At 38.3% G+C, this 21509-nt stretch overlaps 3 protein-coding genes across 7 annotated transcripts in view; 1 reads left to right on the top strand and 2 right to left on the bottom strand.

Moving 5' to 3' along the window:
- The first annotated feature begins 1421 nt into the window (after positions 1–1421).
- On the top strand, positions 1422–7552 carry LOC309489348 (RING finger protein 122). Its single transcript, XM_082158102.1, has 6 exons — positions 1422–1634; positions 2819–2969; positions 4764–4809; positions 6980–7021; positions 7105–7187; positions 7283–7552. Exons 2-6 carry the CDS (start codon positions 2860–2862, stop codon positions 7398–7400), a joined length of 399 nt encoding a protein of 132 aa, XP_082014228.1. The 5' UTR covers positions 1422–1634; positions 2819–2859; the 3' UTR covers positions 7401–7552.
- An 829-nt stretch (positions 7553–8381) lies between these two features.
- ppiab (peptidylprolyl isomerase Ab (cyclophilin A)) lies at positions 8382–11031 on the bottom strand. 2 transcript variants are annotated; one of them, XM_082158098.1, is made up of 5 exons: positions 10814–11031; positions 9651–9681; positions 9038–9126; positions 8791–8963; positions 8382–8700 (listed from the first exon to the last, which is right to left on the bottom strand). In XM_082158098.1, the coding sequence occupies exons 1-5, from the start codon at positions 10880–10882 to the stop codon at positions 8568–8570; spliced, it is 495 nt and encodes a 164-aa protein (XP_082014224.1). In that variant the 5' UTR covers positions 10883–11031; the 3' UTR covers positions 8382–8567. The 2 variants fall into 2 exon arrangements, with proteins under 2 accessions (XP_082014224.1, XP_082014225.1); XM_082158099.1 differs by lacking the exon at positions 10814–11031 and adding an exon at positions 10053–10124.
- A 505-nt stretch (positions 11032–11536) lies between these two features.
- zmiz2 (zinc finger, MIZ-type containing 2) overlaps positions 11537–21509 on the bottom strand; it is a 48429-nt gene continuing 38456 nt past the window's right edge. For 3 of the 4 annotated variants that reach the window (XM_082157965.1, XM_082157967.1, XM_082157966.1), the window contains exons 12-19: positions 21302–21407; positions 20644–20801; positions 20497–20564; positions 19964–20032; positions 19266–19510; positions 18913–19094; positions 15470–15694; positions 11537–13766 (exon numbers count right to left, since the gene is read on the bottom strand). In XM_082157965.1, coding sequence (XP_082014091.1) covers positions 13659–13766; positions 15470–15694; positions 18913–19094; positions 19266–19510; positions 19964–20032; positions 20497–20564; positions 20644–20801; positions 21302–21407 — 1161 coding nt within the window. In that variant the 3' untranslated portion in view covers positions 11537–13658. The remainder of the gene's footprint in view (positions 13767–15469; positions 15695–18912; positions 19095–19265; positions 19511–19963; positions 20033–20496; positions 20565–20643; positions 20802–21301; positions 21408–21509) is intronic. The other variant, XM_082157968.1, reaches the window with a different exon arrangement.

Below are 21509 nucleotides of genomic sequence, written 5' to 3'. Positions count from 1 at the left end.
TGTACACTAGTTTATTTATTTGGTTTGTATAGCCTATACTTGATGGAGAAAATTGCAGGATTGTGTGAATGAACTCAAGAAGACGTAAAAACAGAATTAAGATTCTAGTCCACACTGGACCTATATAAGCATTAACATTAAAACACTTAGCGCCACCATGTGGCCAATTCATTCATACAATATGTAGTGCATTTCAAACACAGGTCTTGCAAATGTTTTGAATTTCATGATGAGGAAGTGTTCACAAGGAGAATGACTGATGAAATATGAACTTTGTCCTCACTGTCCCTAAGGTTGACTGGAGAATTTCGAAGGCATGTCGTCTGAATGTTGCACTGTGGTGTCGTTTAACCTTTTGTTAAAGCCTTGTTTGTCAGAGAGCAGGGCTGGATTTTCACACAGAACCACTGTATGTTTAGGGCTGTTTGTGAATATGGCAGCATGAGCAATCAACTATTTGAAAATGTTAGGCTAAATAAAGAAACTACAAATGGATTAATAAACAGACATGCAATAATGAATCAATCAATTAATTGTGTAGTTAGAAAGCAATAAAAATAATGTATTAAAACAAAACAAAAATTACTATCATCCTGGCACATTTGACATCAGACATTTTATGATTTTTTTGTGCATGAATGCTGTTCTAAAGTCTTCTTTTTAAAATATCAACACCATGCATTAATGCTCTGGATAATGAGAAAGGGATCAAAACTGAAAACTGGTAATGTTTTGAATTTTTTCTATTTAAAGAATTAAGAATAACTTATAATATAAGTCTGTAAGTCTTAACCTCATGCAATGAGAAGGAATACACTTACAGCGTTTCTTAAATATTAAATTAATCTTCAGTGAAATGATTATGGTGTCTAACGACAGATTTGTTAGCAGGGTGTGAGCAAACAACCATCTGAGTCAGTCAGTCAGTCAGTCAGTCATGACCAAACACTCAAAAGCCTTTGGCCTCTTTAACCCGCTAATATTTCTGTCTAAACATGCCTTTTAAAATCTCCTACCTTTTCTTTTCATTTAATAGGCTACTACAAAGTAATTTTCAGACCACTTAGAACCACTTAGCAGAGTTTGTCTATTGTGAGTCATAAATAATTTTCGTTAAATTAAATGGAAAACCATACTATGTGGAAAACAAAATTAGGAGACTTTGATCAGGAGATGATGATTTTTTTTAAAGAGCTATTCATGCAAAACTTTTATATACTTTCGAGACAACAAACGTTTATTTTATACACAGGCTAATATAATAGAAATACTTATAATTCATTGATTTCAATTTGATTGAATGAATATGGGAAGTTTTTAACGGAGTGAATCACTGAATAATCATTAGTGAATCATCTGATATTTGTGCTCCGCCCCTTGAATCACAGGCGGGGTTTATTGTGTTCTCGTGCATGTTGTGGATATTTATGTCTGTCTGCGGTCCGTTACATTGTTTGATTTCCGTGTTCCAGACGGAATATTGTTTTATTCACATTTACAAACTCTCGATACTGTAGATATAACTAAACAGTCAGTGATTCTTTTGAGTCATTTGAAGGTTCGCGCGTGAGAACATGCAAAACCGAGTATGAAGAAACACTGAAGGGAAAACACCTATGGAGCCTGTTATAATGGTGAGATTTTTAGTTTTTAATAATTTTTTTTATTGAATTACATTGTAAATGTTTAATTTAGTTTCTTTAGGCTATCTTTCAGATCATTTAAAAAACTAAAAAAAAAACTAAAAAGTAAAAATCGATTGAAATTAGTGTTAACTGCCTTTTCCAAGCATTTTTCTAACCTTAAACATGTACTATATTGCTTTCAGCTCGTTCAGGTTCGTATTGTTATATCGCACAAAATAATCACTCCGTAAATTAGGCTAAATTAACTTTATTTTTATTTATTTTTTTATGCTTTATTATCAACAAATTAGCATGTTCATAGGCTACTTCCATATTACATCAGAAGAACATATCACATGGTACAATACAATAGAAATGATATAAAAAAAAGAGAAAAGGGAAAGAAAAAGAGACAAAAAGAAAGAAAAACATCAGAGAGGGTACATATCTATATTGTTGAATAAATATATATATACCTTTTGTGAAAATGTTCAATTAACTTTGCTATTTTTCGATTTTGACATCACATCTATGCACATTTTAATCTCATCCTCAATCACTGTAAAATTGGGTTTGCTATTTGTGAATTTACATTTGTGGATATGAAATTTACATAAAAACAAATGTATAATGAAACCATCATCCTTTGCGCAATGGTCTTTAAAACTGTAACATAATATCACATACTTATTGGATAAGAGAACATTTAAAAAAATATATTATCAGCAATACTGATCTTTCCAGAAACACTGAGTATCTTGGCAGGACCAAAACATATGAGAAATGATTTCAGTAGAACTTTCACAGAAAGACCAGTTCATTTCAATATCACTTTTAAGATTTTTGTAATAATAGCTTGGTAGGATAAACTCATGGATTATTTTATATGAGATTTCCTTAACCTTAAGTGTAAGGAGGAAAATTTGGGGCAACGACCAAACGTACAAGTCCAATTTACATTATTAAACACATTGTCACATTAGAAAATAACAGGAGGAGTAGAAATATTCTCTTATAAAAATGGAGATCTAACTTTATAATTGTTAGATTTTAACATGGAAAAGCGAATTGAGCCGACTGGGGTATTTTCAGGATAAAATATTTAGTATTTTGAGATAAAGTCTACAAACTCAAATAAAGTCCATTCAATAGTGAATTATGGACTCGCTAATAACAACCCTTTCCCCTTTCAGGGCTTCTTGATCTTCAGGAAATGATTGATATTTAAAGCACGATGCCTCCAGTGACCTCTCAGGAACTCCCGCTCAACATCTACGTGGTCATCTTTGGCACTGGGATATTTGTCTTTGTCTTAAGCCTGATATTCTGCTGCTTCTTTATAAGGTAAGTAAGTGTGACTGACAGATCCGGGATCAGGTTTATAAAGCTGTAGTTTGTCGCTGGACTTCATCAGGGTTCTCCTGTAAATAACGGCTGTGACGGACTTACAGAAAGGACTTCCTCTGGCCTCACGCGCTTCCCGAACACGAACAATTCAGGACTAGATTGTATCTCCACGCTTTTTGTTCATAGTGCTATTTTTGACCAAAGGCTTTTGGGTAATGTTATGTCAAACACAGAGAGAAGCAAACCTTCCCAGGCCAAATTTGTGTGGTTTAGAAACACACTACATCGCACAACCATTGCTTGTTCTGCCAAACTGATGTCTAGATAGAGATATACTAGATAGATACACACACGCACACACACACAAACACAATATATTGCAATATAAGTATTAATACATATTACATATTAAAAATATAAATAAATATTATATATAATGTAATATTTAATTCAAATAATTCAATTATGAATTATATTATATATCTGTCCCCCCCAAAAAAGTCGCTGTTTGGATTTAAATAGGCAAATGCTTAAGAGTCTATTGCTGTGTTTCCATCACCCTGTTTTTATGCGCAATTTTGCAGAGTATTTTGCCGAATAAATTCGGTCGTAAAGAACATTAAACCCACGTGACTAATCGGCTGTTTCCGCTGATGGTGTTTTATTTAGTTTTTCTTCGAACTTTGAAATGATTCGCTTCACGTTTGGATGGAAACCCAGTCTATAATTGGATCATTATTCAGTGATTATTATGTTTCTAGCATGTTATATGTTTGGCAGAAGTTCTTCTAACCCTCATTGATGGAGTGTGTAGCTTTTCATTTCTTAAGCAGCCCTGTATGAGACACATCATGGCCATATTCCAGGATGACAATGTCAAGATTCATCAGACTCAGACTGTGAAAGAATGGTTGTGAGCATCATGAAGAATCATTTTCACACATGAATCTTCTCGGAGTCCAGAGCTGCGTTCCAGTCCACTTTTAGACACGCACATGCAAACTTCCCTAAGCACTTCTCCTCGAGGGAATCCCGCCACCATTTTGAAGTGCGTTCCACTTCGTGAAGTGGACGAGGGAAGTTTATATGGACAGACCCTCGGTTCCCACGATTTTGACCGAGGGAGCGAGTCTACTTCATATGTACACTTCAGGCTCCTATATGTCCCACAATGCAGTGCGATTGTGACGTCACCACAGATCTCGTCTAATTACCACCACAACAAACGACTCTATGATATATTAATTATATATTTTTTTAATTTAAAGCAACCCAAACACACCTTTTATACATTTGGATGCTGCATTAAACAAATTCTTAAAGGGAATTTATATTTCAACTCCATGGCTGATTCCAAGTGATCAAGGGCTTAGACGTTCCAGTTCAGCCTCCGCCAGAAGTGGGCACTCGTGCAACTTAAGTAAGCAATGACGTACATCCGAGTGAACGAGACAGAGGGAAGTTAGCGAGTGAAGGGCATGACAATTTTGGACTGGAACGCAGCCCAGAGCTTAAATTCACTGAAAGTCTTTGGGATGTGCTGGAGGAGACTTTACACACTTGCATTGACAATACAAGATCTTGATTGAAATAACATCACAATATTTAATTCTTCATGCTCCTCACAACCATTCTTTCACAATCTGAGCCTGATGAATCTTGACATTGTCATCCTGGAATACGGCCATGATGATAACACACTTATTTAAGTTATAAATATAATTTATTTTTACTTAAATAAAAATAACATCAACCCTGTTAATGAAACGTGTGGCCTTTTTCTCTTCGCAGTAAATTGAGACATCAGGCTCGGAATGTGAGAGCGGGATACAAAATGGTGAGTGTGTGATGATGCGAGGCATCAAAAAAGTATTTGACACTTACGTCACTTAAAAGCGTCTGTACCTGCGTGTCACTTTTCATGATGTTTGAAGTCTCAGTGTGTTTGAATGAGCTGGATGAAGTCAGTTCTCCTCAGGTTCACACAGCTGGAGAGAATCACATTAATCATCGTTTTATTAAAGCTACACTGTGTCATTTTTTAACCCTCTACTGCATAGCGTTGCCCCCAGGCAACGGAAAGTTTTCTTAAGCCCTGTGTTCAGTACATTTTTCTTTAAATGATTGCAACCAATTAGAATGTTTGAAAAAGTATCAAAGAACAGTCCAATAAGGTTTGGGAGTCACTATCAAGCACCATTTGAAGGCGGGACGTCCTTTTCTGACACATGGTCACAGGAGCACATAGTGTGAGATGAAAGCAAGATTATTTGCTTTAGTAATCATATTTAAAATGACATGAACTGTACATAAAAAATATGTGTGTGTGTATGAAGGTGTAGAGAAGCCTTTTGGCAGGTTTTGTGAATTTCTTTTTATTTTGCATGTTCACAAATTCAGTTTTTCTTTTTGTTGCCTCAGGGCAACGTTATGCGATAAGGGGTACTTTTCAAGGATGTCTTGGACAATACCTCACAATGGCAAATAATGTGTTACAAGTAGGGAAGATGTAGGGTTCCTGGGTGCACAGGAACACCCAAAGTCACCAAAGTGACACTAATGTGCAGCATCCACAGTCATGTTAGAACAGAAAGGGGCCATCTACCAACTGTTCCCACAAAGTTGGGAGCATGAAATTGTCCAAATTGTCTTGGTATGCTAAAGCATTAGGAGTTCCTTTCACTGGACCTAAGGGGCAAAGCCCAACCCCTGAAAAACAACCCCACACCATAATCCCCCCTCCACCAAACAACCCCACACCATAATCCCCCCTCTACAAAACTTTACACTTGGCACAATGCAGTCAGGCAAGTACCGTTTTCCTGCCAAACCCAGACTCGTCCATTGGATTGCCAGTCAGAGTTATTTAAGTGTTTTTCCCTTTTTACTTAAATGGTTTCTTGACATTTTTTAATATTTTTTTTTATTTTTGTATTGCTCTCTGAGAATTGTATAATGATCATTTTTCTATGATTCTTTACCATTGTTGCATAACGTTGCCTTCAGGCAACAAAAAAATATTTTGGGGTGGGGGGGTTGGGGGAGGGACATTTTTCAATAAATCAATAAAATGTTCCCAAATGAGCCAGGAAATGATGTGAAATAATTTTTATCATGTGTCATCAAAATTCATGCAGTAGAGGGTTAAGTTGATTCTTAGCAGAAAACACTTTGTTCTTTCAAAAATATATGTGCTCATTAATGTGTAATTACTTCTACCAACTAATCAAGTATTCTCGTAAGCGTAGAATCTGCCATTCAGAATACATATGAGCGAGTCGCTCGAATGGCGGCAGCCATGTTGCCATCTTGAAAATACATTAGCCAAAGAGGGACATACCTGGAAATTCAAGCTTCGCCTTTCGCGTTCAGTGGCACCGTGACGAATGCGAGGGGGAGATTACTCACGACTGCCGGCAGATTTGAAATAATACGGCCACCGTAGGAGTTAAAACGCTCTGGGAATGGGAGGGGCTAGAAAGTAATATTCAGATGGTAGTCAGAAACAATTTCACCGCTAGATGGGAGAAAATCTTACACAGTGTAGCTTTAAGAACAGGAAATTCTCACTCTCGTGCTGAATTGAAAAGAAATTCACGTTGTGTTTTGATGTTTTATGGAGACATAGACATAATGATTTTTATACTTTACAAACTGTATATTATATGCCCTTACACTAACACTACCCATCACAGAGAATGTTTTCCTCATGGGGACCAAAGAATGTCCCCACAACGAGAAGGATTTTGGATATTGCCATCATTGTGGGGATATTCTGACACACACACAATTATATTGATGATTAAATAGAATTCTCATGGTTTTGGAAAATCATCAACTCAGTACTTGATTTTCAAACTCCTCTTTGTCAAATGTATTCTCAGAAAGTGTGCTTGTGCCATTTCAAAGAAATCATGCTTGTTGATGCAATGACATTCAGACATTTTTAAGTGTGTAAATACTTTTTTGCTGCCACTATATCATTTAAAGCATGTTTTAAATTACAGGTCGTATTTAAAGATGAAACGACGCGGATACATGCGCATGGGGTAAAACGCTTTCTGTCTTCTTGACTCTTTCGAAAGTTTTGAAAGCGTTCTGATTCTCCCCTCTCACACACTGTGTTTCTCAGTTAACATGTGCAGTCTGTTTGGAGGACTTCAGGACGAAAGATGAGCTTGGAGTGTTACCATGCCAACACTCATTTCACAAGAGGTAAATCCCTTTTATCATGTTAATGACATTGAGGAAAAGACTCCTTACCGCCAGACTAGTTTGAGGATAGCAGTTGTGACGTTCTGTCTTACCAGGTGTCTGGTGAAGTGGCTGGAAGTGAGATGTTCATGTCCCATGTGCAACGATAACCCCATCAGCGCTGCTCTGGGACGAACGCACAGCCCGGGAAACTTGCTGGATGAGTTGCTTTAAGCCGAACACCTCAAATGAAGAGGCCCCGACACAGTTTTACATAGAAATTTTGTAGAGTTCAGGCGACACTGCTGTTGTAATACATCATTTGTAATGTTTTTGTATATGTGGTTAAAAAGGTTCACACACAATAAATATTGTGAGTTTCTTTATTTGGTGTCCTGTGTTAATATGGAAAATAACAGATTTGCTTAAACTTGGGAGGGACAGAAAAAACATGCTAATTTCAAATAATTTGCATATTGCTGGGCCTATGCAGTTCATTTAATATTAATAGGTTACACTAACATTTCATCATTGGATTTTAAGGACATTCATTTTTACTTAATGCAAATTCACTGTTATTTTAATTTTAGTATCGTTGCAATACTGAAATAGTTATTACTATATTGATTTTCTTTTTTGTGTGGTAATATTTTAATTTAAAGTTTTAGTAATTTTGTGATTGTTCTTACAGTTTTTATTAATTTACTTTAGTACATCGAATTAAACAATGAAAATACTAGCTAAAATAAAAAAAATTATTTTATGTCAGTTAATGTTTATTTTCAAGTGAAATAACTTATTTTAGTATCATTGCAATACTGAGTTTTACTATTTTTGAATACATTTCATTTGTCAATTTGTAATTATGTTTGTACAGTTAACTCTTTAAATGTATTTATTAAATTAACAATTAAAATACTAGCTAAAAAAAACCCTTTTATTTCAGTGAATGTTAATTTTCAAGAAAAGAATGTTTTTTATATTTAATGAATCACTGCACTAGTGAAGTAAACAGCGCCACCTGTTGGTCAACAGAAAGAACTGCAGCAGCACGCTGCCATTTTGGAATCAAAACAGACTTTAATGGGCTCCTTATTAATTACTTCTATATTACAAGAACACAACAGCACAATGAGAAATAAAAGATCTCTGGTTTGCTCAGCAACAAATGAGCTGAGCTGTCTGTTCTGATGAAAGAAAGAATACAAAAACCTGTTGAAAGGAATCTTGATCCATCTTTAATCCATGTTTAACAAATTAAGTCCTGGGGACCAATGAAACGCATAAAACAGGACCATGACACATGGAATTAAGCATCTCATTCAGGAATGGCAATAAAAAAAGAAATCTATATAGTAAGGAATGTGCATGGTTGGGATGGGAAGGAAGTGTAAGCGACGATTAAAGTTGGCCACAGTCAGCGATCACGACCTTGGCAGAGCACTTCCCGCTGCTGCTTCCTTTTTTCTCCATGGCGTCCACCACACTTATGCCTTCTACCACTTTCCCGAACACAACATGCTTGCCATCGAGCCTGTTCATGGAGAAACCAGAATTAAGGACCTTTAACACGAACATCACCAGAATCAGTTAGACAGCAGAGGGGCACAAAGAAGGGCTTTACCAAGCGGTATCAGCGGTGCAGATGAAGAACTGGGAACCGTTGGTGTTCGGTCCGGCGTTGGCCATGGACAGGGTTCCCTTCCCTCCATGCTTCAGGGTGAAGTTCTCATCCTCAAACTTGTTGCCGTAGATGGACTTTCCACCAGTTCCGTTATGGTTGGTGAAGTCGCCACCCTGCGTGACGAGAACATGACATCAGTGTGATGTCAACCACAGGCTCCAATGACATCACGGGGTTCAGAGCTTACCTGGCACATGAATTGTGGGATGATGCGGTGGAAGCCGGAGCCCTTGTAGCCGAAACCTTTCTCGCCAGTGCACAAAGCACGGAAGTTCTCTGTTTGGATATTGAGACATTAATGTGTAACTAGAAGCTAAAGTTTCTAAACAATCTCCGATGTCGGCTTGAGAAAGCCTGAACGGGCAGCCCTTGTATTGTAATAAATAAGCCTATTATTACAGCAAAATGATATCACAATAGTACAAGCAATGGCACAAATAAATTTCTAAGTTTCTTTTTTTTTTAGGTGTTCAGATACACAATCAAATGGTAAGGGTCTCCCTCTAGTGGACAGTACTGCATGTTTGCTCAGCAAGTCTATGGAAATCTTTTGATTTTTATTTATTATTTATTTATATGAATACTGTAAGTCTGATCACTTTGAAAAGATATAGCAATAAACTTCAGATCAGGCGCAATGTCTGTGGCAAGCTTGGTGGTTGTTGTAGCAATAAATCTATAGGAGTAGCAGTAAGAAAATTTAGTCTCAGAAGAAAAATATTAAGTTTAAATAGTATTTCAGTGAGAAGAGAATGTCAACATATTTATAATAAACCCATTTAATGTGGAAATATGCTTACCGGCAGTCTTGGGTACTACATCAGCTCTCAGCTATTTAAATAGAAGAAGAAAACAAGAAATAGACATTAAGCTGAAGTCCAAGTAGAAACTTGGTAGTGCATAAAACCCCATATAAAACAAACTTCTTTCCAGTATGTTTTGCAATATAACTGCATTAACCATGCATGACGAAGATACACTTTTAGAGCATAACCTTTCATTTATGCCAATTTTAAACACTGAACAATCAAATGCAATCATTGAAGTCATCCCAAATCAAATACTGAGATAAACATAATATCTAAATAGAGTATTTCCGCATCTTGATAAGCGAATATCAAATGATAGATTTCTTGTTGCTGTTAAAGTATGGAGGTAGTGACCCGTTTCTATTTTTAACTGAGTAACATTAAGTTCCAGACCATGACTTGGAACATAAAGATGTTTCGGCTGCGATGACGCTGAAAGAACCCGAGCATGTTAAAATTTCATGACTTCCGCGTTCACATCGATTTTCATTCGCGGGAGCGCGCGAGGTGCTGATACCGCACGAGCACATTTATCGACATCTCTGCAGTACCATTTCAAGAGGGGGTTAAAATCTCTGTGGCAATCGCTTATTAATGAAATCTGAGCATTCAAAGCACATTTTAATATTGAGTTCTGGTGAACAAGTTTCGATAGAAGGCTAAACTCCAGCATTCACCCCCTCCCTTTTCAAAATGGCACCTTGGGGTTTCAAAAAAAAAAAAAAAAAAAAATTGGTGAAAATGGCGTCTGCATTAAAAAAAAAAAAACGCCTGCAGCGCAAGACACGCGGAGTCTGCGTCTGTAATCAGAGAAAACTCCGCCATGTGCGAGTAGCTGTCAGTCTCCTGTCAATGTCAGCAACACAACACATATTCTAGATGTCATTCAGAAGCATCAGAATGATGAACAGCGTTACGTTTTAATATGAACACCGGTAACAATGTAGCGCGTGATCAACGGCGAAAAGAAACATTGTTGCAGTTCGGCGCGGGAAAGAACTGCTTCCCCACCCGCCCATTTCAAGAATAGGATGCTTTATTCAGATTACACGCAAAGATTTTATATCGTTTTATTATGCGTATATTCGCTAGATTTATAGACAAGGTGTGACGATAATGCACAAGATACAATACTGTTAAATTTAGTGACCTACCTCAATTACAATCCTCCCAGCACCCTTTCCATCGATGGTGATGTCAAAAAAAACTCTGGGGTTGGCCATGATGACAAAAAAAACACTCAATTTGTATTAGCAGCTGATCACCGAATGAATCCTACAAAATGCCGCAGCTCATCGGGAAGTAGGATGCGTGCGAAAACGGGATATATAGAAGCAGCCAGCAGAGCTTCTTTTTTTTTTCAATTGGAACCTATGAAGCCGTGGAACCGCTGAATGACGTGCGCGTTATCCAATCAGAGGCGGTGCGGATGAATAAATTACCGCAGCGCTCGAACGCAGAGATCAGAGGGAGTGCGTTTGATTGACATCCTCATTGGCCCGTTAGAGTAGGTAGAAATGACGTCACTGCGTTCCATCCAATGAGCAACGAGGGAATGCTGTGGGCGTGTACCAGCGATCTGTTATGGCGCGAGGGCGGTGGCCAAAAGCTGAATTCGCCATTGCTGCACACGATTGTCTCACGAATAACGAATGTTTTGAAGATTACATTTAGGAATTTTCTACATTACATGGCTTATGATTAACCAAGAAACCTTTAAACGTGACACAGTAAAGATATAAAGCGAAATGAGTCGCAAAAGCTTTCTTTTTCCCTCAGAACGCCCGTCTTCCGGACACGCCCCGTGAGCAGCGTTACCGCGTCTTGACACAATGCGGTGCTGCTGCTTCTCTCCAAATAAAGCCAATGAAACGCAATGGGGCTTAACTCTTTACTTATAAAACATAATGGAAATATTTCACATCTTTAGAAAAACAAATCGATTTCAATTGTACATGTTTAATTCAATTGATAGAACTTAATGATCCACCAACACATGACAGTCAAACATCTTTTTCAACAGTTTGATCAACAAGTGATGCTGGTTTCTCAGTTTTTCATGATTATGGTCACAGATTTTGATGAATTCTTTTTTTTTTTTCTCTTTCTAACAAATTCATAAACTCTGCTAGTTAACACAGAAGAGAGAGAGAGAGAGATGCATACAGGCCCATCAATTATCTTTATAATTATAATAACAATTATTATATAATCAAAGATAAAATTGTATGATACACAAATGACTTCAAACAAACGAAAAAAGAACAAAAGCACATCCGTCGACTCATGATGCTCCCTGTATTGTTAATATACAAACTGCACTTCGCTAACGGTGTCCAAAGAGCGATGATAAATAATAAAATCAGACAAGACAGGAACCGACAGCAGACTCATCTCCCCTCCACGGTTTCTCTGCTGAGAAAGCGAGCGCTGAATGGAAAACGGGGGGAATGAAGCGCATGTCTGACATGAGCTCTTGTCATAGTGTTTCAAATGTTCTTTTTTCCATATCATGGGGTTAAGAGAAAGTTCACATCTGCGACAATAATAATACTATATCTGTACATATTTCACATGAATCCCAATGTTTTCCTTCTCAATTATGAGTGCGGCTATAAACATTAGTCCATTACCTGTTGTGACGCTCCCACCAACCCAGATTTGTCCAAGCAAAATCTCACTACGGGAAGGTATATGTCCAAAAAAAAAACGCCCTGTTTGTGACTCCTCATGTGCATTTGTGTGTTTTGTAACCTGTCAACAAGGTGCTACTGGGCTGCTTGTGCTCTGTATGGTTTCACACAATTTGTTGACGAAGAAAACTTGTTTTCTACCAAATAACAGCCCAAACTTGCATATTTAAGGGCGAGTGAAATGCGTCTGCAAGTGAGGGTGTGATCTGAGCCAACAATGATCAGGGATACTAGTCCTTTCTTGTAATGGTAGAAATCCACAGACATCGTGGCCTCAATCCACAGGGGAGGAAGACTGTTTTTAAAAAGAACATAGGGGGAAAAAAAACTAACGAGACAGACGAAAACAGAGAGCAGGGTGTGGCATTAAATTAGTCTATTGGCATGAGTTTGTGCCAAAACACACACACAGTGTGGCTTGAGGTGTGCGTATTTGTGTGGGCGTCACAAAAGCTGACTGATTCTTCGCCTTCAATTTCCTTAGTGTGTTGGCAAACACATGGTGTGCAAAATGTCATAGTGCACTTCTTTAATGCTACTGTTTAAGGTCTGACACATTGTGATTGCCTCTATTAGCATGTTTAAAAGGAAAAAAGGCTACACTTGAGGTCTCCAAGTCAAGTACATTTAAGATTAAGTCATTTGTGGTTTAAAACCATGTTACATCACATGGAGCTAGCTTTGTGGTCATCTTTGGGAGAAAAAGAAGAAATAAAAACTTAAGCCTGCCTGTTTATTAAGAGAATTAAGTTTAGCCATGTTTGCTTTTCAAGTTACAACAGAAGTGAGACACTTTGGCTTTCCCCGTGTTATTTCTGAAGTGTAGTACTTTACATCAGCACTGACGTTAGTCCCTCATCTAATTTAGATTTAAAACAGGAGCTGCAATGAAAAACAAACAATGACTTGACCCCGCCCCCCCCTCCACACACACACACACACACACACACACACACACAGAATGTCATTTACACCACACAAGTCTGATGTGAGATGAGGCGTCTTTCTACAAGTGATTCGAGAGAGCAGGAATTCTTTCAAACTGAAATTCACAATAAAGTCTCGACAGAGTTCAGAGAAGCAGACGAACAATAACATTGTCACAGGAGGAAGAAAAAAAAGAAAAGAAAAAAAGATCTTCGTTGCACCTTCCCATGAGTCACTGCATTCCAGTCTCAGAAGGAAACAGTGCAAAGACGCAATCGGATATCTGTTACGTTTCCCAGACCTCCCCTCGACGAGCCGGGAGTGTGCGGGATTGGGGAGGCTGTCTGGTGGACGGTGATGAATAAGAGGGAGAAGGGGCTCAGTTGCTCTCAAACAGAGAGAGCAGGTCATCGTTACTGTTGTTGGGAAGGTCGGGAGGACCCAAGTAGGACAGCAGCTCATCTGGGTTTGTCAGCTCTGGGAGGAGCTGGAAAACAAAAAGGGAAGTCCAGGGTTAAGAATCGGCCTATGGCAAAACTCTCAGCTTATAATCGTAATGATAAATTCAACATTAGTTGGACATTAATAAACATTCTGAAATATTTACCTATAAACTACTGTCAACAGTAGAGGCCTGCATTATCACAGGATTAAATTAGATTAGAGTTTTCTGATTTGAAGGTAGAAATAGGCGGTTATTAGTTATTAATAACACGTACTTAATTGAACTGTTTGCAGCAATTAATTAATAAAAAATCTGAATCAGAGAACCTTTCAAATAATCATAGGCCCATTTGCAGTTTTTGCACTGATTTTGGAGGGAAATCTGTGGAATTGTTTAGGAGTTAAGTCATGGTCACGCTAGACTTTGAGCATGTGAAACTTCTACGGACACAGCAACGGTTGTGATATGACATCACACTCTGCGACGTCTTTTTTATAAACATAAATTCAACATATAACAAATAATAATAAATCTAGAGAGTAAAAATATACAATCTACTCCACTTCACTGCAAAAAATTGGCATTCTTCTAATTCAGCCAAGTCGAATATCGAACTTCTATTGGTCCCACATCTGACACGTGATACGAATTCACAGGTCAGAGTTCATCAAACTTGAACTTTGGAACGGGCCGAAATGCGAAACTTCTTTGCATGAGCTTGCCTTTCCGCTCTCCAGCATTCATGTGCGTATGAATGGAATGATAAGCGTAGTGTGACCGCCCCTTTAAAGGTGATGTCACATTAGCATAAGTTCAGCAAAATTTTGCAAGCAAAAACATTGTCTATGGTCAATGGCGTAGAGATGCACTAATCACAGCTCACACAGAAGTCATGTTCAAACCAAGCAGCTTTCTGTCAGTCAGCGCAGCAAATTAGCGTGACCAACATTAACATGAGCAGAATATTCGTGATCTTCTTCGCCCTCAGGCGAAACTGATTCCTAATGGAATGACTGGATTTAAGTAGTAGTTTTAAGACATTTTATTAATGAGAAATACAATTGTAAACGTAAAAAGCTTTGGTTTTGGCAGATTAGATGTGCTGCTGTGACTGCAGAGTGAGTACACAGACTCGCTCTGCCAAACCACAAGAAATGCAGAGAAGAAATCATGCAGCTGCTGAGACTTGCGTGTATTATAGTAAAACGTGTATTATAGTAAAACGTGTGTTATAGTAAAACATGCTGCTGCGGGATAAAAGATCTAGAGGAATGGTGCTGGGGCGGAGAGGGACTATAGGCATAGTGCACAAACTGAGAATCAGACCGGAATATAAAGGCGACTGTGGATAGTAAGAAGTGATTGATTGGGTACTGAACCGCACATAAAGAGTTATGACTGAACTTGGTGTTTTTCCCATGGAATTTCACTGAGCAATGTGACCGCACCTTTAGAGTAGAAAACTATTACTGATAGTTGAAACCAAAATGACATTATCCAAAATAGTTAATAAATAAACATGCATCCCAAAGCAGATGTGGGGATGACCATTATCCAAAAGTTTTAAACATGACGAATTGCAAAAATGGGGCCTAAATTAAGCAGGACCGTTTGGCATTATAAGTTGGTAGTGGATGTACACGGAGTAAAATTGAACATGGGCAGCAGACCTCTTAATTCAAATGGCCAAAAATCATGACTGTTTGATCTGGAATAGATTGATTGATGGATTGATTCTGACTTACATCAAGTGGCGGCTCTGGAACGTCGCCAGGTCCCCCGGGGCCCCCCAGCCCAAAGCTGTCTGTGTGCATCCGGGGATTCTGGGAGGAGTTGCGGGAGTGCATGGGTCCCCCGGGGCCACCCATCCCGGAGTTACCATGGAGAGCTTGATGCTGCTGTTGCTGCTGCTGTTGTTGCTGCTGTTGAAGGGGATTGTGGGAAGGGTCCATGCGGCTAGAGTGGGACATCTTTATTAAGGAAGGGAAGGTGTAAAGAGAAAAAGAGACGGTCAGTGAAGCTGGAACACACTGCACAGTAATTTGAAGTGGCTTGTCTTGTGCTTCGTTAGGAGCGGGTGTGACGGGCTGGGAAAAGCAGCAGCTGCGAGTGACAGTGCTTCAATAGCTCTTATATGCAATGACATACGTGGATGACAGAAACCAAGAGCCATTCAGCACAATACGTGCAAGCAAACTAGCTTCATATCATATAGGTAAATGAATTTATGGATCTACATGACTTTCATCTGCAAGCTAGCTGGCAACAGACAGACAGATAAACAGATGGATAGACAGACAGATAGATATAGAGATAGATGGATAGACAGACAAACAGATGGATAGACAGACTGGCAGACGGATAGATAGTAGAAGTCGTCCGATAGTGTATTTTGCCGATAACGATAACTAGGTTGGATCGCACATGGGTGCGTTTCCCGTAGAGTGACTTAACTATCTGCTACACTACCATAGTACGATGCATCGTTGAAGAAATCAATTAGCTAGTCACGACTGTTTCCCGAAACCATATTGTCGCAAATTGGTCGTTCAGCCACGTTGGTTAATGACGTCACGCAGGTGTTGGGAGTAATAGCTACTTTTAATGAATCTGTTTGAGATGTAATTAATGCTAGATGTTTAGCTATAAATTACAGACATGGCATCTGAGAACAATTTCAAATTTTACTCAGTTATTTTGCTTTATTTCCAGATTCACTCGTAGGCTCGTTCTTACGTACTAGAGCACGTTCACACATGCAAACTCTTCAAAAACGGTGCTTTAAATCTCTTGACAAACTAAAGACGTAAATGACATTTGTATGTATTCTAAATAAAAGATACAGAATATACTGAATGTCAGATTGCTTATTTTGCTCAAGATGAGGATTTATTGAGTCCACATGTCATGCAAACAAGAAAATCTGCTTCTAACCACAGGTTCCAACCACACAACTTTCGATGCTATCTGCGAATGTTCATTAGAACTGTGGTTTCAGGAAACACCAACTCGTTGAACTATGCTGATAACGACAGAACTTGCGACCATAGTTGGCTAACGATGCGTTCGGGAAACGGCACTCCTGGCCGATAAACGATGAATCAACCCATAGTTTTACTGATACATACTGAATGAAAACAAACAAACTAGTGCTGAACTTTTACTACAAAAAATTTACTAACTTCTTACATGACAAATACTGTATATATATGAATGTTAAATATTAATATGTTAATTATATCTTGATCATTCATGTTAGTTCATAGTGTTCACAGATACAATTTGAACATTTAAAATGTATTTGTAAATGTGGAAATTAATGATCTAACAATGAAAAACACTTCTACAGCATTTATCAACCTTAGTGAATGTTACAGATGGAGTCTAATTGTAAAGTGTTACTAAACAGTCATGCTAAAAGAGGGCCATTTTTAAATCTGCACAAAGGCCATAGCATTGAAATATGCATATGTATACTTGCACATGTTATTTGCTTCTATGATGATAAAAAAATAACTGAAATTGGATGCATTTCTGATTTGTTTCTGTCAGCTGCATGAACATATCAATTTGCTTTCTAACGTCACTAGATTTAAATATTGATATATTGTGACACTGAACATTTGAGTCAGATTTGCGTGTATTTTTGTCACACGTTTTTAACCGCTTGAGGTACTACTAATGTTAGCGTCCTCTCAGCCTCGACGGCAAACACACTGCTGTTCTTTCTCTACTAATGCAGCATCTAGTCAACAAATTTATAATGATATGAAAACATGTGGTGTAGTGTACTGTATACATACCGTTTCGTTGTCTATGCTTTAAATCTGCATCTGAAACGTCCCGCTCCGTGCAGCGCGCAGTCTCGCGTGTCAAAACTACTCCACGAGGCGTCAGTGATAGTTTTTATTTCGCCTCTAGAGGCCGTTCAGCAACGGACGCAACCCGGAAAAAATATCGGTATTGATTTTTGCCGATAACTGATTGTTCCAGCAATCAGTTATCGGTGCCGATTAATCGGCAAAACCGATCAATCGGTCGACCTCTAATAGTTGGACAGATGGATAGACATATAGACAGATGCATAGCTAGACAGGCAGACGGATAGACAGACAGATAAACAGACAGACAGAAGGATAGACAGATGAATAGTAGGGCTGCACGATATTGAAGAAAAATGCGATATGCGATAAATTATGCGATATTCGACATGCGATACGATATTGCTTAAAGTGTATAAAATCTATTTAAATTATATTTAAAAACTGAAAATTATATAACCAATATATGTTTCACATTCTTTCTGGGAAAAGAAAGCATCACTACAACTGAAAGTGAACAGCAGTGTTTTAGCATTACATAAAAAGTAAATGTCACAAATCTGAGAATGCCAATGTAAAAAATAAATAAATAAATGTAAATACCAAAGATACAAATTAAATAAACAGTGCTTTATGTTTTTCAGATTGGCCTACATTAAATCTATTTAACAGTAGCATTCAAGTATGAAACAATACAGAAAAGGAATAAACAAAATGTAAAACTAAAACACTGCATAGTCACATTAATTAAATATACATTGATTCATAATTAAAGCTACAAAAGTTATTCAGTCAAGAGCAGTTAGTGATTTTAAGCTTTTCTATTGTTGTTTGACAGACAGCAGCAGGTTTACTGTTTTAGGCTGCTGAGATTATAAGACATAATGCAAGAATCCTAATGACACATCTGAATTCTTTCCCAACTGTTTTACGTTCACTTAAGACATAATCGACTGTGTTTACATGAATACTCGCCACAACAGGCGTATGTATTGGACCGTTCCAGTGCAATAAGCCACGAAAGAGAACTGAATTCGGGCTCGCACACTGTCTGAGAGGCAGCTTTCTGTGTGCGCGGTTCAGGTGTGTGTCAGACAGCGCGAGTATTGCAATGAGTTGTTTTCTGCGCTTAACTCTTTTTAAATGTCAAGCAAGTCACGTGTAAGTAACAGTCGCGTACCCAGTCTGTTCTCTGGTACCTAAAACTTTACACAACTTTTTGAAGTAGCATATTAAAATCATTCAGATGCATATTGCGATATGTGCATTTACGATATTTCGATATATTGTGCAGCCCTAATGAATAGACAGACAGACAAACAGACAGAAGGACAGACATCAATCCCTTATGGTAAAATTGTATTTACAGGAAAGCCCACCTGTCCTGACATCGGGTGTCCCACAGGTTTTTCTGGGGTAAGGAGCCCACTCGGCAGGTCAGACTGGTAGGACAGAGGGGGCGGCCCGGAGGAAAACTCCCCAAGGGTCGGTGTGCCAGGGGCATTGGGAAAGTCCGAAAAGCCTGGTTGGTTAGAGTATCCTGAGCCACCTGAAAGATACGCCACAATGAATCAACTGGAGGTCAAAATGCACTTCATTCAAATCTATTATGACTCCAAAGCAGAGTATTCAATAATAAAATGCTCACTGAAACATTTTTATGAGCACATAAATGCTTTTGTGGTCTTATGAGGCCTTTACAATCAGATGCGTCACACACCTTGGCTGGGATAATCAGGCGTGCTGCTGCTGCCACCTTGTGGCAGAGACTGGTACGGCGAGGAGGCCGGGCCCAAAGCTGCAATCATCTCCATGACGCTGGGCAAGATCATATGACTAGGGCTCAGGGTGCGACAGCGTTTCAGGGCAGGGCCGTCTGGGTCCTCTTTAATATGCAGGTCTGGTTTCACCGGGACTGGCTTCCAGCTGCACACCGGATCAATGGTGATCTCCTCATAGTCCGAACTAAAAACAAGGAGAAAAAAGTTAAAAACTGAAAGCTTATTTTGGCCAAGAAGCTTACACTTAGACAGGAAGGGGATGTCTGACCACTACATAAATCAACTGACAGCAAACTGGACAAAACTGATACTAATGCCATTTTGGAAAATGAGGCAGCCAGTTCTTCCTTGGAAATGCTTGTTAAAACAGCCTGGGAATTTGTAAACAACAATCTGTGCACTCTGACTCTGGGAAATTGGGTAGATGCCAGCCTATCATACTGGATAGGCCTGTTTCACCCAGATCTTGCCATTTTTGTGTGCAGTACACTTCACATGGTCAGCAAACAGTCCATGTACGGTCTGTACGATGTACGACTGGCAGATTACAACTGATAAAAGTATAATTTTGGATATCTGTATTTTCCAAATCACAGATTAGAGGCGACAGAGGCAACATTGTTGCACAGAAACTTACTTCTGGATATAGATCAGAATGCCCAACATGTACTGGTCCACTTCTAGCCCCTCCAGAAGAGCTGTTTTACTGCAAGGAACAAATGAGTTTGTAAAACTGTACAAGTATATCAGCTATATACCAAGTGAAACACATTTTTTTAGGGATATATGCAATATGATATTATACAGGCGGATAAGCCAATAACTATTTTCATGTTATGGCTAATAATGGCCCAAAAAATATAAAATAATACTCAAGTAAAATATTTATAAAAATATATATATTTTTAAGATGAATTAAATAATATTCTAATATTATTATTAGCACTGTTATTAAATTTAGAGTTTGAAATAACTGTAAGTGAGTGTTGTATGAAAAAAAAAAGAATTGTGCATACATAATAATAAATCTGTTGTTGTCTGTTCCCGAAAATCTGTAATATCATCAGACAACTACTACGGTATGGATAAATCGTGCAATCATTTTCTTAAGTTTTAAAATAACAAAAATATCATGAAGATAAAAAAGCAAAAGGGGAAGAAGGTTCTTACTTGCACACAGGACAACGCCAAGTTCCTCTCTCACAGTTGAGCTGCAGGTACGATTCTAGGTCAAAGCACTATGGACAAACAAAGACGTTATTTACCACAGAAACTCACTTTATGATGTCATGTGATTAAAACTTCGGGCCTCATCACCTGTATGTGTCTGCAGTCGTGGCCCCTGGCAGGAAGCTGGATGCGCCGGAAGGTGATCGGACACTTGAGCGAGACCTTGATGGCCGTCTGTTCCACGCCGTCCTCGCCGTTAAGGCCGGGAGTTCCTGGGATGGTACCGCTACTGAAGTTCCTCTTAACTGTGGAAGAGGATAGAAGGATGAGTACAAAAGTTTGGGGTCGGTAAGATTTTTTTATGTTTTTGAAAGTCTCTTTTCGAAAGTCGCATTTATTTGATAAAAAAAATACAGAAAAACAGTAATATTGTGAATTTATTCCTGTGATCAAAGCTGAATTTTAAACATCTCCAGTCTTCAGTGTCACATGATCCTTCAGAAATCATTCTAATATGCTGATAAACATTTATTTTTATCATCAATATTGAAAATACTGATATCAATATTTTTGGAAAACCATGATACATTTTTTCAGGATTCTTTTTTTGATGATTAATTAAAAGTTAAAAAGAAATAGCATTTAGTTGAAATAGAAATCTTATGTAGATGTCTTCATAGTCATTTTGATCAAGTCAATGTGTCCTTGCTGGAATTAAAGAATTTTAAATACTTAAAATCATATCTTACTGTCCCCCAATCTTCTGGATTTTAGTGTATGTGCAAGAGATCATGGCATTACTCACTCTTAGTGACACAGTGCTCCGCTGGCAGGAGCCTCTTCTTCATCAGACCTTGAAGCACGGAGCGCACAGACGGCCTGTGAACCAGCTGCAGCACGAACAGATGAGACTGTGCGAAAAAAAGAAACAGGAAATGAACACTGACCCATATGAAACACGTATTAGTCGGGCTGTTTGTAATTAACTAGAAGAAAATGTGCGATGTGAATCT

This window comes from Leuciscus leuciscus, assembly GCF_965113295.1.
Source record: "Leuciscus leuciscus genome assembly, chromosome: 24".
In the NCBI taxonomy this organism is placed as follows: domain Eukaryota; kingdom Metazoa; phylum Chordata; class Actinopteri; order Cypriniformes; family Leuciscidae; genus Leuciscus; species Leuciscus leuciscus.
Note: the sequence above shows the minus strand (reverse complement) of the source record. Positions and strands in the feature narration are given on the sequence as shown.

Excerpts from the sequence above, each read along its gene's own strand:
- LOC309489348 (XM_082158102.1), top strand. The coding sequence starts at position 2,860 with ATGCCTCCAGTGACCTCTCAGGAACTCCCGCTCAACATCTACGTGGTC. Across the intron at positions 2,970-4,763 it reads TTCTGCTGCTTCTTTATAAG|TAAATTGAGACATCAGGCTC; the intron begins GTAAGTAAGTGT and ends TTCTCTTCGCAG. Across the intron at positions 7,188-7,282 it reads CAACACTCATTTCACAAGAG|GTGTCTGGTGAAGTGGCTGG; the intron begins GTAAATCCCTTT and ends CTGTCTTACCAG.
- ppiab (XM_082158098.1), bottom strand. The coding sequence starts at position 10,882 with ATGGCCAACCCCAGAGTTTTTTTTGACATCACCATCGATGGAAAGGGT. Across the intron at positions 9,682-10,813 it reads CTGGGAGGATTGTAATTGAG|CTGAGAGCTGATGTAGTACC; the intron begins GTAGGTCACTAA and ends CTATTTAAATAG. Across the intron at positions 8,964-9,037 it reads TCCCACAATTCATGTGCCAG|GGTGGCGACTTCACCAACCA; the intron begins GTAAGCTCTGAA and ends CTCGTCACGCAG.